The 13,917-nt window shown below is 38.2% G+C and overlaps 1 protein-coding gene across 1 annotated transcript in view; it reads right to left on the bottom strand.

Annotated features, from left to right (window-relative positions):
* LOC136853232 (protein O-mannosyl-transferase 2-like) overlaps positions 1-8,856 on the bottom strand; it is a 74,193-nt gene extending 65,337 nt beyond the window's left edge. Inside the window, exon 1 of the mRNA XM_067128608.1 lies at positions 8,753-8,856. Within this exon, the coding sequence (XP_066984709.1) occupies positions 8,753-8,856 (104 nt within the window). The remainder of the gene's footprint in view (positions 1-8,752) is intronic.
* Positions 8,857-13,917: the final 5,061 nt, after the last annotated feature.

Raw genomic sequence — 13,917 nt, 5'->3', positions numbered from 1 at the left:
CTTCACACAGTGAAGAACAATTTATGCTCTGAACAGTCTGAAAAAGCTTCAGATGTATTTTGGACTTTCATTTTTCTTCCTTCAACTCCGGCATCAGTTTTCTCTCACACATTCCTCTTGATGCTGTCACATTTCCCCTTCAAGCTTTTCCAGGATTATTTTTCTTGTCATGGTTCATTTCTTTGACACAGGAAGAGGAAAACATAAAATGGGGTTCTAACAATCAACCAGTTCTATAACAGAACCACCTAGCTGCTGGTACTGAGATCTACACTGCCCTAAAATGGAAGACCACAGTATCTGCAAAAATACAGAACTGAGAAAAATGGTAGACACTGCAGTTTTCCCTTGCCTTACTACTGATTTTGCAGATACTGCAAATGGGACCCCCTAAATAAAGCATTGAAGAATCATTCTGAAACTGCAGTAATTTGTGTATTAGTGTTTCACGAGCCCAATAGGTGGCATATCTCAATTTCGAACATTTTGCAGATACTGTAGTTTTCCATTTTAGGGCAGTGTAAGTATCTGTAATTAATGAGGTTTTGCATGTATGTACTGTTATACTCATCCTTTTGAAATATTTAAAGTAGCAAATCATCGTATCTTCCAAATGCCAGTCACGAGGAAAAGTTACCCTCCGTCCACGAACGTTGGTTGCGTATTGTATGATAATCGTGTGGTTTTTACATCCATTTATGGTAAACAGGATACGCGTGCAAACAGTGCATGGCAACGAATACGTTTTATACAGCCAGATGGAAAGACCATACTGTCCTAAAATAGAAAACTTCAGCATTTACAAAATTTTCGAAATTGAGATATGCCACCTTTTGGGCTTGTGAAACACTAATACACGAGTTACTGCAGTTCCAGAATGATTCTTCAATGCTTTCCACGAGTATTTAGTGGGTCCCATTTGCAGTATCTGCAAAGTCGGTAGTAAGGCAAGGGAGTACCTACCATTTTTCTCAGTTTTGTATTTTTGCAGATACTGCAGTCTTCCATTTTAGGGCAGTATATTTCGGAGGCATAGTCAGAGCCTTTTAAAATAGTCTTTACACATTAACTTTACTGAAGTTTCCTTGAATGTGTGAATACAAGGTCAAAGCCGATTTTATCTTCAGAGCCATATATTGTGATTACTTCTACTGTATATAATGTTGTACCATTGCAGTCGGTGGTATGGAGTGGAATGGAATATAGGGTTTAGGCCCAAGGCCAAGCACTAGGACCTATGAGGTCATTCAGCGCGGGAAAGGAAATTGAGAGTAGGTAGGTTTGAAAGGTGTAAGAGGAGGGAAACCTCGCAGTTTCACTATGAAATAATTGTTAGGAGAGGGTGGATAGCAAGATGGAAGAAAGATAATATAAATGGAGGTACAGTAAAAGGAATGACAGGGGGTTGCAGCTAGGGGTCGAAGGGATGCTGCAAAGAGCCTTTAGTAATGCCTACAGTGCACCCCGTGAGGTGCACTGATGGCATTACCCCCCTACGGGGGCAGACGACGGTATGAAAAATGACGGGGGAAAAATGTAAGCAAGTTTGACTTTACCACCGAACTTGGAACGTATCAAGGTAGTGGTCTGGTAAAACTAAGGTATACTTACTTTTACGTTATGTCCATCCGTTGTTCAAGTTGGTTCTTTCTTGAATGTTAATAAGTGGAAGCACGAAAGGGCACCGATAAAAATGAACTTCGTTTTGGCTTCATGCCATACATGAAAACTGTCATTATAATCGCGGTTAGTTTCGCATAGGGCGTGACAGATTTTCACTGACGCGGCATACTGCCCCTATGAACTGGGGATGGACTGTGCGTGTGTGTGTGTGTGTGAGGGGTGGGCGAGGGGGGTGAGGTTACTGAACCTGTGCTTGAAGAATGACCTGTTCTTTGGCCCTAGTGTTCATCAGTTACCTTTTGAAAACATTAAATTGATATCATGGTAATTCTTTGTAGCCACATTTCTGGTATAAATAGTAATAAAAAATATAGCTTCGGAAGTGGGTATTATTGTGTATGTGTGTGTATATTTATATATATATATATATATATATATATATATATATATATATATATATATATATTTATATATATATATATATATATATATATATATATATATATATATATATATATATATATATGTACATATATATATAGAGATATATATGAAAAGCCTGTAGGTCGCAAGTATGTTATGAATTACAATACACAGTGAATGTTTAATTAACAAGTGTGGAGGGAAACTCTCCCAAAGTCCTTCAGCTGTTATCTGACGCATTTCCTAATTAAGTAAAATTGTGACGTCGGGTATTCTCAAGACGTGGGAACTGGTCACGTGACTTTGTGAGTGCATTCGCTGGAATGTAAATGTGTGCATGTGCGTTTCTTTTGGGCAGAGTCCCAGGGTGTGAAGGGATTAGTTATGGAAAAAAGGATCATTCGAAGACCAACATAGATCATTATTAGAAGTCTTCAGTGAAGACTTTGTTGTTCAAGATTTATCAATTAAGACTGAACATTGCTGTTTGGAGGCAGGAACCACATTCAATTTCCCAAACTGTAGATTGTTTTTTTCCATCTATATATTGTCTATTTTTTTTTCAAGCATGTCTTGTATTGTGTGTACTTTATAAGTAACGTGGGAGGAATTCCCATATCTTTATTTTTATGTATTTTGGGTTAATAAGGGATTTATTTGACTTCTTCGGATGTTTCACTGAGAAAGAGGTTGAAGATGTACTCATTGGGAATGTACTGGACTTTGACTTATTTTGACCTATTGTGGATTAGTGTAAAGACTGTAATATGATTGATCTTTTGGGAACTTTAATATTCCATTTTATTCCATCTCTTATTTCTTGCAATCTAGTTATGTTAGATTTTGTCAAATTAATTATTTTGGGTAAAGCTTGTTTTGCTGTAGGCCTCTAAGAGAGAGAGAGAGACAGACAGACAGAGAATGCAGAGTGAGTAAGTACAGAGATGCATTACCAGTATCCTTTTGATGCGGTCACTATCGATGCTACCAATAGATGGGACGTCTCGACTTTGTAGTAACGGGTAAGCAATGAAATTACCTCTCGACTGGGCAATAGTTATTTGGTGGCAGCTGACTAGGAACCTCTGAAAGCCTCTGATGGGACTGTTCACGTGGAAATTAGGTCATAATAGGACGTAATAGGGCGTGTTCCAATAATCTTTGAGGAGTTAGGGTGGTAGCATTGTTTGTTGACAGGCGTTTTTCCGTCCGCTTGCGGGGAGATGCTGCGACGCACGATCAGTTACTAATGGTCTTGTGTGATAAGTGGGTATGTTTATGGCTCATAAGTCGTGCGCCGAGTGTGTGTTTTTTTTCAGATTGGGAATTCTTTCTAGGTACTTTTTCAGTGCAGGTTGTTGAAGACAGAGAGGGATATTGTTATATAAGTGTTCTCTTTGTGTTGGATGTAGTGAGGAATTAGAGGGAAACAAGCCGGTTCAAGGGCGATCAAGTGTATTTTTTTTTATTGCGTGTGCATGTTAGAGCTTTGGTGGCTTAGCGGGTGACTACACTTGGTAAAATAATGTATAAGTATGCTCTGAAGAGAATTATATTACGAGGAAATTAAGATTGTTAACAGATAGGGTTGTTATTTTTGGTTGGTATATGTGTTCTCTTTGATGACTGAAGCAGTTTTTGTGCAGTCGAGGCGACCGTGCGCTGTTGTCGAGGTAGTGAGCCGTGACGATTTGGTGACGTCATTCAGAGCATTTTGATGCAGTTATCCCGCTGCTATCCTGCTCTCTGCGAGCCCATTTTCTTTGTGTGGGTGGACTGAAGTATTTTTGTTTCATCGTTCGCATTTGGCCTTTAGAATTTTTTTTATTGTTTGCATCTGCAGTTAGGGTTACTTCATTGTTCGCATTTGGCGTTTAGAATTTAATTTAATGGGTCGCATTTGCATTAGTGTTGGGAGTTTGCTGAATTTTTAACTTTTTTTTCTCCTTTCTCTTCCTACCTTTGGGAGTTATATGAAGTTGAGATCAGGTCGAGTTCTTGGAACTTGGAGGGTTATCAGTTCTGATAAGATGGCGGAGGCTAATGAAGATAAAGATCAAGTGATAATGTTGCACAAATTTACATCCGTAAATGCCAGAGTTGCCCTTTTCCTGGGCTGGTTGATGGCATTCTTCCAGTTCCCCTCGAAATTTTTGTAGAGGGGTGTCGAATTTTTTAGTCGCCAAGAAAATAATGGATGGGGTAGAAGCTTTCAATGAAGCAAAAAGCTTCATTAGTTTAGATAAAGTGGATAACGTTGCCGGAGTCATCACCTTTTGAAGTGTAGGACCTGGGACGAGCTTAAGGATTTTTTGAGAGCTTCATATGGAACAGCTGGAGCTGGCGATGCAGTTTGAGATCTCAGTTCTCTTTTCAAGGTCCGTAAAGGCCATGATTCACTGGTCACATTTGGTGCCAGATGTTTTGATGCTACAAGGGATTTTCCAAAGAAGCTGAGAAATTCTGGTTGGGTAAATGGAGCCTCTATTATGATAGAGAATCTTGAGAAACTATTGAAATATGCGTGGATCCTGAATGATGTCCCTGGTGCTATCGTAAATAGTTTTGACAAGGAAATAGAAAGGGGTTGAACGAGAATTTACTGTTCTCTCAAGTTTGTAAGCACTTGTCGAAATGTCCTACAGTAGATAGCTCCTTTTTGGACGGGATGTCGAAATCTTCCAGGGCTATTCCGAAGCGTCATGCACAGAGTAATTTTGACCCCACAGTTATGAGGTTATGCTCCAAGACAGAGGATGATACGACTTCTGTGAGTTCAGGATCCCAAGGGCGTTGTTATAATTGTAATAGGCAGGGCCATACTAAGAAGTTTTGTAGGGTGAAATATTGTGGAGCTTGCAAGTCTGCATATCACGATTGGTGGCTTTGCCTGCTTCTTCAACAGAGTGAGTCTAGAAGCACACCTCAGAGCGCTGGTCTGGCGGGTAGGAGAATTCCTTGAGGGGGTGTTTTGGGAGCTGCTAGGGGCTGACAAAATTTTTGGTGGAGGGAAGAGATAAAAGGGGTTGTTTCTTGTGATATAGGACTTCTGGGGAACCCTTAGAGGCGAAGCCAGTGGTAGAGCAAGAGGTTAATAAGTGGGAGGAGGAATGCATTATTAGGCCCAGTTCCTCGCCTTTTAATTTTCCGTTGTTAGCAGTGCCTAAGAAGGATGATTCAGTCCGAGTTTGTGTGGACTTTAGGAAGTTGAACGAGAAAACCATTCCTGATTGTTACCCTGTGGCATGTTTGCCAGATTTATTTGTTGAGATTGGGGCAAGAATATTTGTTCTTCAATTGATCTGATGCAAGGGCACTTGCAAGTACCACTTAGCGAGGAGAGTCGAAAAGCACATGGCTTTCTCTTTGCCGAAGGGGCATTATGATTTCACGGGATGCCATTTGGTTTATCAGGTAATCCTATGACATTTACTAGGCTAATGAATACAGCTTTGTATGGCTTGTTAGGGAAATCCATATTTATCTATATGGATGATATTTTAGTTGCCACTGATTCTGAAGAGGAACATTTAGAGGGTCTTTGAGGGGTTTTTAGGAGGCTTAGGTCAGCGGGTTTGAAGATAAAATTAGCTAAGTGTAATTTTCTGAAGAAGCAAATAGTATATTTGGGTCATGTCATTTCTAAGAATGGTGTTAAAGTGAATGAGGATAAAGTCAGGGCAATTACAGATTCTGCTACTCCCAAGAATAAGAAACAGATTCAGTCTTTCTTGAGCATGGCTGGATTTTTTCGTAGGTTTGTGAAAGGTTTTTCTACACTAGCCTCTCCTTTAACAGATGTCCTGAGGGACGATGTGCAGTTTGTATGGGGTGATGGACAGCAATCAGCCTTTCAGAATATTAAGGATGCCTTAGTTAATCCCCCAGTGTTGAAATTTCCTTTCACGATGGTATAGGGGCCTGCCTTATGCAGAAGTTCGATGGAAGACTCCATCCGATTGAATTTTACAGTAGGAAGTTGAAGACATGGGGTAGTAATGAATGGCTATGGTCGGTAGTGGACAAAGAGGCCTTTGCCGTAGTGTCTAGTTTGGTTCATTTTAAGATGTTATTCATGGGCAATCAAGCAGAGGTTCTTACAGATCATAAGCCCTTGTTGGATCTTTTCAGTAAGCCGGATCTTTCCCCTAAAAGACCAGGTAGTATCTGACAATCAGGAATTTTGATGCCAAGCTTAGGCATATAGAGGGTAGGCATAATTGTTGTGGCGGACGCCCTTAGTAGAAGTTTTCTGATGCAGATGGTACTCATGTATGTTATGTATCTGGAGATTGCATAGATTGGGATATTAGTTTAGTAGAATCTAAACAGGATTGGGATGAGATTTTGGCAGACGCAAAAGCGTTTCTTAGAGGGGAATGAATTAGGAAGGGTTATAAGTTACCTTTTGCAGGTCTTGAGTTAGAGGGTAATTTGTTAGTTAGAAAGATTAGATACAGACTGAGAAATAGTGAGGATAAGGTGATACGACGCAAATAGTTGTTCCTAGGAGTTTAGTACCCTACGGTTCTGGACATTATTCACTGTAGGTCTGGCAATTTTGGGTGCTGAGAAGACATACCAGAATATATGGGGACAATTTTTTTGGAAGAATATGCTCACGTCAGTGGAAGACTTTGTGAGAGGTTGTCCAGTTTGTAATGAATGTAAGCCATCGAGGGTTGTTTCTTGTAAAGTTGGTTCATTTCCTATTCCCAGCCGACCGTTTTCTAGGGTCCATATGGACGTGTTATCCAATCTCTGTGAATCTAGTTATGGCCATAGGAACCTGTTGGTGGTTGTTGACGAATTAACTAGGTTTGCAGAGATTTTTCCTCTGGAGCATAAAACAGCAGAGGAGGTGGCAGTCGTTTACTTTTATGGATATATTTGTCGTTATGGGGTTCCTGAGGTGCTGATTACAGATAATGGGAGAGGATTTGTGAACAAGACGTTAGTGTCTTGCGGAAGTAATTGGCATTTGGAAAGTCACTATTATTCCCTATAGACGAGAAGCTAATGGGCTATGTGAACGGGCAAATAGGAAGGTAATTGAAGCTCTCAGAATTTCTGTAGTGGGCAATGATGTAAATTGGGATTGGTATATTCCACAGGAGCAGCATAGCACCAATTCTGTGGTTAGTGATACCATTGGAATGTCTCCCAATGAAGCGCTATGTGGCTACCCAGTGTGGGGCATGTTTGATTTATCACCTATTCACCCAGGTGATGATACATTGAAATCGCTAGTCTATACTGCTAAAGAGAGATATGCGCGTCTTGCTAAGAATCTTGAAGTGAAAACTCAGGATATGGTTGACAGGAGCAATGCAAAGCCAAATAGATTTAAAGTAGTTGTGGGAGATAAGGTTTTTGTGAAAATAAATGTTAGGAATCAACTGAATTATAAGCTAGGTCCTGAATTTGAGAGTCCTTTTCGGGATGTAGAAGTAAAGAAGGGGAATAGATTTGTTGTTCAGGATGAAAATACAGGAGTGTCTCAGTTGACACATATATCTAAAATTAAAAATACAGGTTAATGGGAATCTTGTGGGTTAATTCCTGTGATGTACTGTTGTTTCTGATAATTTTTTTTCTCTTTTTTTTAATGGGTTTTAAAGGTGTGTGATTGGTAGTTTTTTTTTAACTGCGGAGGATGTCGGTCCTTAATTGTCCGAGTTCACTTTTTTTGCTTGTTGCAATACTTAGTTAAATTAGGTTCAAAATACCATAGAATTTTATAGATGTATGGTTTTTTTTTTTTTTCTTGTTTCAAGATCTGGTAACTTATAGGTCTCTTCTAAAAGAAGAGGGCTGCGCCATTGTTAACTGGAGCCTTTAAGGTCATAGGATCGATTGCTAGTATGTAAATTGCTAATTTGGTGAGAAATGAACAGGTATCGGCAGAATTAGCTACCCAGGGTAAAACTTTGATGACCTTGCGAGATAGTAATGAAAAATTACGAGAGGGTTTTGAGACATTAAGGACATCTTTAAATGGGTTATTGGTCACAGTTGATAGGATGGGGGCAGACTTTGATGTTATGATAGCTTTGTCTTCTTGTCAAACTACCTTGTTGAATATTGAGAAAGAAGTGGAATCCGTATTATCAGAAATTCAAATACAGGTTAAGGCGGTGGTTGCTGCTTCTAAGGGGCGAAATTTTGGAGATATTTTACCTCTCGGGTCTTTAGAATCGACTTTATTGAATGCAGCATATCTGTATGGTTCTCAGGTAAATTTTACTGGGGAGAATTTGTATTGATATTATAGTATCTTATAAGTTAGTGTATCTGATAGGGGGTTGCTTGTCGAAATTCCAGTCACTAACTTGAAGTCGTTTCATAGTTATATCATACGACCTTTCCCTAGTGGTTTTAATGGTTCAGTAATAGCATGGGATAGTGAGGAGACTATGTACGTTTTAGGGGACCAGTTTCAATCCTCGGCTGTTAACTATAAGTCAGTATGTGTTTTAGTTCATGATAGATATATATATGCAACAGTAGTACCTTTACACTCATAAACGCTGACCAGTTAGGATGTGAGAAGATGTTAGTAAATAACAGACTCCTTCTGACTGTGACTTTCGAACGTTCCAACATGAGTACAAGGTGGTCTCTACGAAGACTCTCAACAAGGTGTTCTGCAGGAGGTGTGAGGTCTCCATCCGGTGCCATAATTCATCGGATACATTTCTTCTACGAGGGTCCCATCTCGTTGATGGGGCGCGTAGACTGGTCATGCCGAGGTTTCGAGTTCTGGGCAAGAGCATCTTCAACTCTACTACTTGTATCTTCATGCGGCATCTTCATGGGGAACATCAAGTTGTTTCGGTGCCACCTTTAAGGGAAGTGATCGCCACAATGCCACCACTTCCTCCAATGCCGGAAGACGAACTTTTCCTTGTGCCAAATCACTACCTCCTCATCACTATTTTATTGGTGATCAGGGCCTTTGTCATCATACTCTGCATGAAGTGGGGTATTTGTCGTGCATAAAAATGGTGTGTGAGTAAACCCTCTGGAAATTAATAGTTGCTATTTCCCTAGTGCAGCACTTCTTTGGATGGCCGAGCATCTGAAAAGCCTATAGGCCACAAGTATGATATGAATTACAATACAAAGTGAATGTTTAATTAACAAGTGCAGAGGAAAACTCTCCCAAAATCCTTGAGAGGATATTTAACAATTATCTGACGCATCTCCTCATTAAGTAAAACTGTGACATCGGGTATTCTCAAGACGTGGGAGCTGGTCACATGACTTCGCTAGTGCATTCACTGGAAATGTCCAGGTTCCTGTGGAAACGTGTATGTGCATTTCTTTTGAGCGGAGTCCCAGGGTGTGAAGTGATTAGTTATGGAAAAAAGGATCATTCGAAGACCAACATTCAACATTATTAGAAGTCTTCAGCGAAGACTTTGTGGTTCGAGATTTATCGATTGAGACTGTGAACATTGCTGGTTGGAGGTAGGAACCATGTTCAATTTCCCAAACTGTAGATTGTTTTTTTCTATTTATATATTGTCTTTTTTTTCAAGCATGTATGGTATTGTGTGTACTTTATGAGTAACATGGGAGGAATTCCCATATCTCTATTTTTATACATTTTGGGTTAATAAGGGATTTATTTGACTTCTTCAGATGTTTTGCTGAGAAAGAAGTTGAAGATGTACTCATTGGAAATGTACTGAACTTTGACTTATTATGACCTATTGTGGGTTACAGTGTAAAGACTGCAATATGATTGATCTTTTGGGAACTTTAATATTAAATTTTATTTCATCTCTTATTTCTTGCAATCTTGTTATGTTAGATTTTGAGAGAGAGAGAGAGAGAGAGAGAGAGAGAGAGAGAGAGAGAGAGAGAGAGAGAGAGAGAGAGAGCAAGTACAGACAGAGATGCACTACCAGTAGCCTTTTGATGTGGTCACTATCAATGCTACTAATAGATGGGATGTCTCGACTTTGTATTAACAGGTAAGCAATGAAATTACCTCTCGACTGGGCTGCATATATATATATATATATATATATATATATATATATATATATATATATATATATATATATATATATATATATATATATATATTAAGTATATATATATATACACACATACACATATATATAAATATACTGTATATATATATATATATATATATATATATATATATATATATATATATATATATATATATATATGTATATATATATATGTATATATGTATATATGTATATGTAGAGATATATATATATAGATTTAAACGGCTACCTGTTATTTAATATGAACTATATTTATACTACTCTCTACGATTTAATATCTTTTATCAGTCAAAAATGAAAAGCAAAAATTCAGCTGTTTTGAGGGATTACTCTGAAACCTCAGATTTAATCTTGAACATGTGACTTTAATGTATTCCGTCATTTAATAAATGAGCTGAACGAGTTTTGGTTTTTTATCATTTCAAAATGAAGAGCAAAAATCAGCTGTTTAGGGGATTTTCTGAGAACCTCGGTATCTTGAACAGTGACTGCCTAAGTATTCCGTCATTTAATAAATGAGCTGAAGGAGTTTTGGTTTTCTTGTCGACGCTCTCTGAAGAAGGAAGAATAGACGACAGGAAATTTTGAATAAACTCGTGACAAAGGATTTGACGCTGAAACGGCTTTAGTCTTATATGAAAACTATCCTGTCAAAACATTGTTCCTGCTAAAAACATATATATATACAATCACAATTACTGATATATAATATATATATATATATATTTATAATATATATAATTATATATATATATGTATATGTATGCATGAATATATATATATATATATATATATATATATATATATAAAATAAACGTATACACATACATACATACATATACACACACACACACACATATATATATATATATATATATATATATATATATATATATATATATATAGTATATACATATGTATATGTGTGTGTGTGTGGGAAGTGTAGCAATAACCACAGTAACATAAATTCGCAATTTCCTGGGATAATTTAAATTAAGAAGGATAAGGATTTATCGCAGTCCATACAAATATCTGTAAATTCCAACAGACCAACAATAAACTCATCCTCATTTTCTTATGCCGCTGTGAATTTGACCCCCAACGAGAAATGACTTAGATTTCTTCGGCGCAATCGAGTTTCCTGTACAGCCGCTACAGCGTATAATCAAGGCCACCGAAACAGATGTATCTTGTGATGGTCTCGGTATAATGCTGTATGAACCGCGGCCCATGAAACTTTAACCACGGGCCGGTGGTGATCCGTCCTATATCGTTGCCAGAAGTGGGATTATGGCTAACTTTAACCTTAAATGAAATCAAAACTACTGAGGCTAGAGGGCTGCAGTTCGGTATGTTTGATGATTGGAGGGTGGATGATCAACATACCATTTTGCAGCCCTCTAGCCTCAGTAGTTTCTGAGATCTGAGGGTAGAGCGAGAAAGTGCGGACGGACAGACAAAGCCGGCACAATAGTTTTCTTTATAGCATATAGATATGATGGATGTTGGTGGCGTCCTCACATTGTCTGCCTTTAATCCGGGATATTGTTATCATTGCAATGAAAGTGTCAGAACACTGTATTGACAGGAACTGGTTTAGATATGGCCGAGGCTGCGTCATTGCAATTGCCTCTATCGACTGAAAGGTTTTCCGTTTTCCTATTTATATTATGAAAGATTTTGAGCAAAAAACTGTCAGATCTTTTCCGAGCGCTAGTAATGTCAGTCACCCGTGTTCCGTAATGAAATAGATGATAAAAGACTTCAGAGAGAGAGAGAGAGAGAGAGAGAGAGAGAGAGAGAGAGAAAACATAGCGTAAACAGGAAACAGGTAGTTCCGGAACACTGGGGTAGAGATTGAATGAAATCTTGCTCATTCAACTCGAGCACTGACAGTACCCCGACGAGGAAATGAGCAGTCTACTGTTACAAGTCAATTGAAAACAAGTAAAAAACTGCTCCAAAGTCTCTTCGGCGCAATCGAGTTTTCTGTACAGCGTATAATGCTGCATGAAACTTTCAGCCACGGCCCATGAAACTCTTAACCGCGGTCCATGAAACTCAGTCACGGTCCACCGGCGGCCAATGTTGTTGGTACCTATAGCGGTGCCAGAAGTATGATTATGGGTAACGTTAACCTTAAATAAAATCAAAACTACTGATGTTAGAGGGATGCAATTTGTTATGTCTGATGATTTTTCACCGATTGAAATCTTTGAAAGCCACTTTTACTTTGTCATATTCATTTAATGTTAATTCGTCGCTATTTTGACAAACTGGCGTCATCCTTTTTCTTTTAAGTTTTTGCATTTCCCAGCCAAAGTGATTCAGCTGTCTGTGTGGTCACATTTTCAAACCAAATGTCCTCAAAAGATGAGCTAATTAGAAGCTATGAATAACATCAGAATCTTTGGAGTCAGTTTTCTCAGAATGGGGGAAAATGACATACGCCAGTTCGCCAAACTAGGGACGAATTGTAAATAACAGAAACATGGACGCTGTATTCATTTTTATGTGCCACTCTTTTTGTCATTATGAAATTGAACTTCAAGGGAATGACGGAATTTTTCCTCGCTTTTCGATGGGAAGGGGAATTTCCAGAAATCTCGGTCGTGACAGCTGCATCGTTGCTGAGTGTAAAATAAAAAAGAAAAATTCTGTAATTCCTCACCTCTTTCTTGTCTTCACTTCCGGTTTATGTCCATCATTTTTGTCGCCGAGACTCGACGCGTCCTGATGGCCTTTCGTCTCGCTCTGAATTTCTTTTGAGGTCATTTTTACTCTTCGTTGGATTATCATCAGACTGGAGACTCAGCAATGCATTATGAAGTGGATGTTAATCGTACCAACGAGTATCTCTTGTAATCAAAACCAAACAGCGGATGTTTTATGTATTGCAAAGCTGTAAATGATTGTTTCCTTACTGAACTGAATGGCTAGCCGTTTATGATCTTTATTATGATTTGCGATTCTTTATATATTTTTTCCTTTTCAATAAATGCGTTATCACTCCACCGACTTTTTGACCTTACTGGGCAGAATGGGCAAGGGGGACAGGTAAAGTAAGGTTTTGCCCACGTTGACATGACCTGCGGCCCATGTGACGTTACTGTGTAGGAAAAATGTCATACCGCAAACATTTTAGTTTCATGTTCGTTGTGACTTTTTTTGTTCATTTAACATTAGCTGTGAATTAAGGGCAGAACGGTGTATGTGTGATTTTAGAGCTCTAATCTATGATCTTAATTAAATGCTACGCGTATTTTCACATGGAAGGTTCATTCACAAGGAAAAACAACAAAGTATTTAGGTAGCGTAGACCAAATTGGTGTTTACTGCGTGAAATGCAAAAGAGAAAACGTTGTCAGTCTCTTGTGATGGTAGACTGAAGTATATAGTACCCGAACGTGGACTTTTTGTATGATTGCATTTATCTTATGTTTTCATTTCTGACATCATTCTTTTGACGTACTCTTAACACGTACCAAGTACTCCTGTTAATAAAGAAAATATTTTATTGAACATTGAAAGCTTCACTCATTTTAAAGCAGATACTAAACAGTACAAATCAAAAAGAAATCCCAGGAAGTGGGAAGAGAAATTTCGAGGAAATTCATGTTGGAAATAAAATCTGCTTTATTTAGTGATGGAAGCACAATTCGTGGTCCTGCAGGGTGACAAGGAATTGCCCTAAAGGAATATATATATATAACTGAGAGTGAAAAACAGAAATAACCTTTATTTACTTGCATGTGACCTTTTATATATATATATATATATATATATATATATATATATATATATATATATATATATGTACACA

Source organism: Macrobrachium rosenbergii, chromosome 27, assembly GCF_040412425.1.
Source record: "Macrobrachium rosenbergii isolate ZJJX-2024 chromosome 27, ASM4041242v1, whole genome shotgun sequence".
Taxonomy (NCBI): domain Eukaryota; kingdom Metazoa; phylum Arthropoda; class Malacostraca; order Decapoda; family Palaemonidae; genus Macrobrachium; species Macrobrachium rosenbergii.
This window is presented reverse-complemented; position numbering and strand designations above follow the sequence as displayed.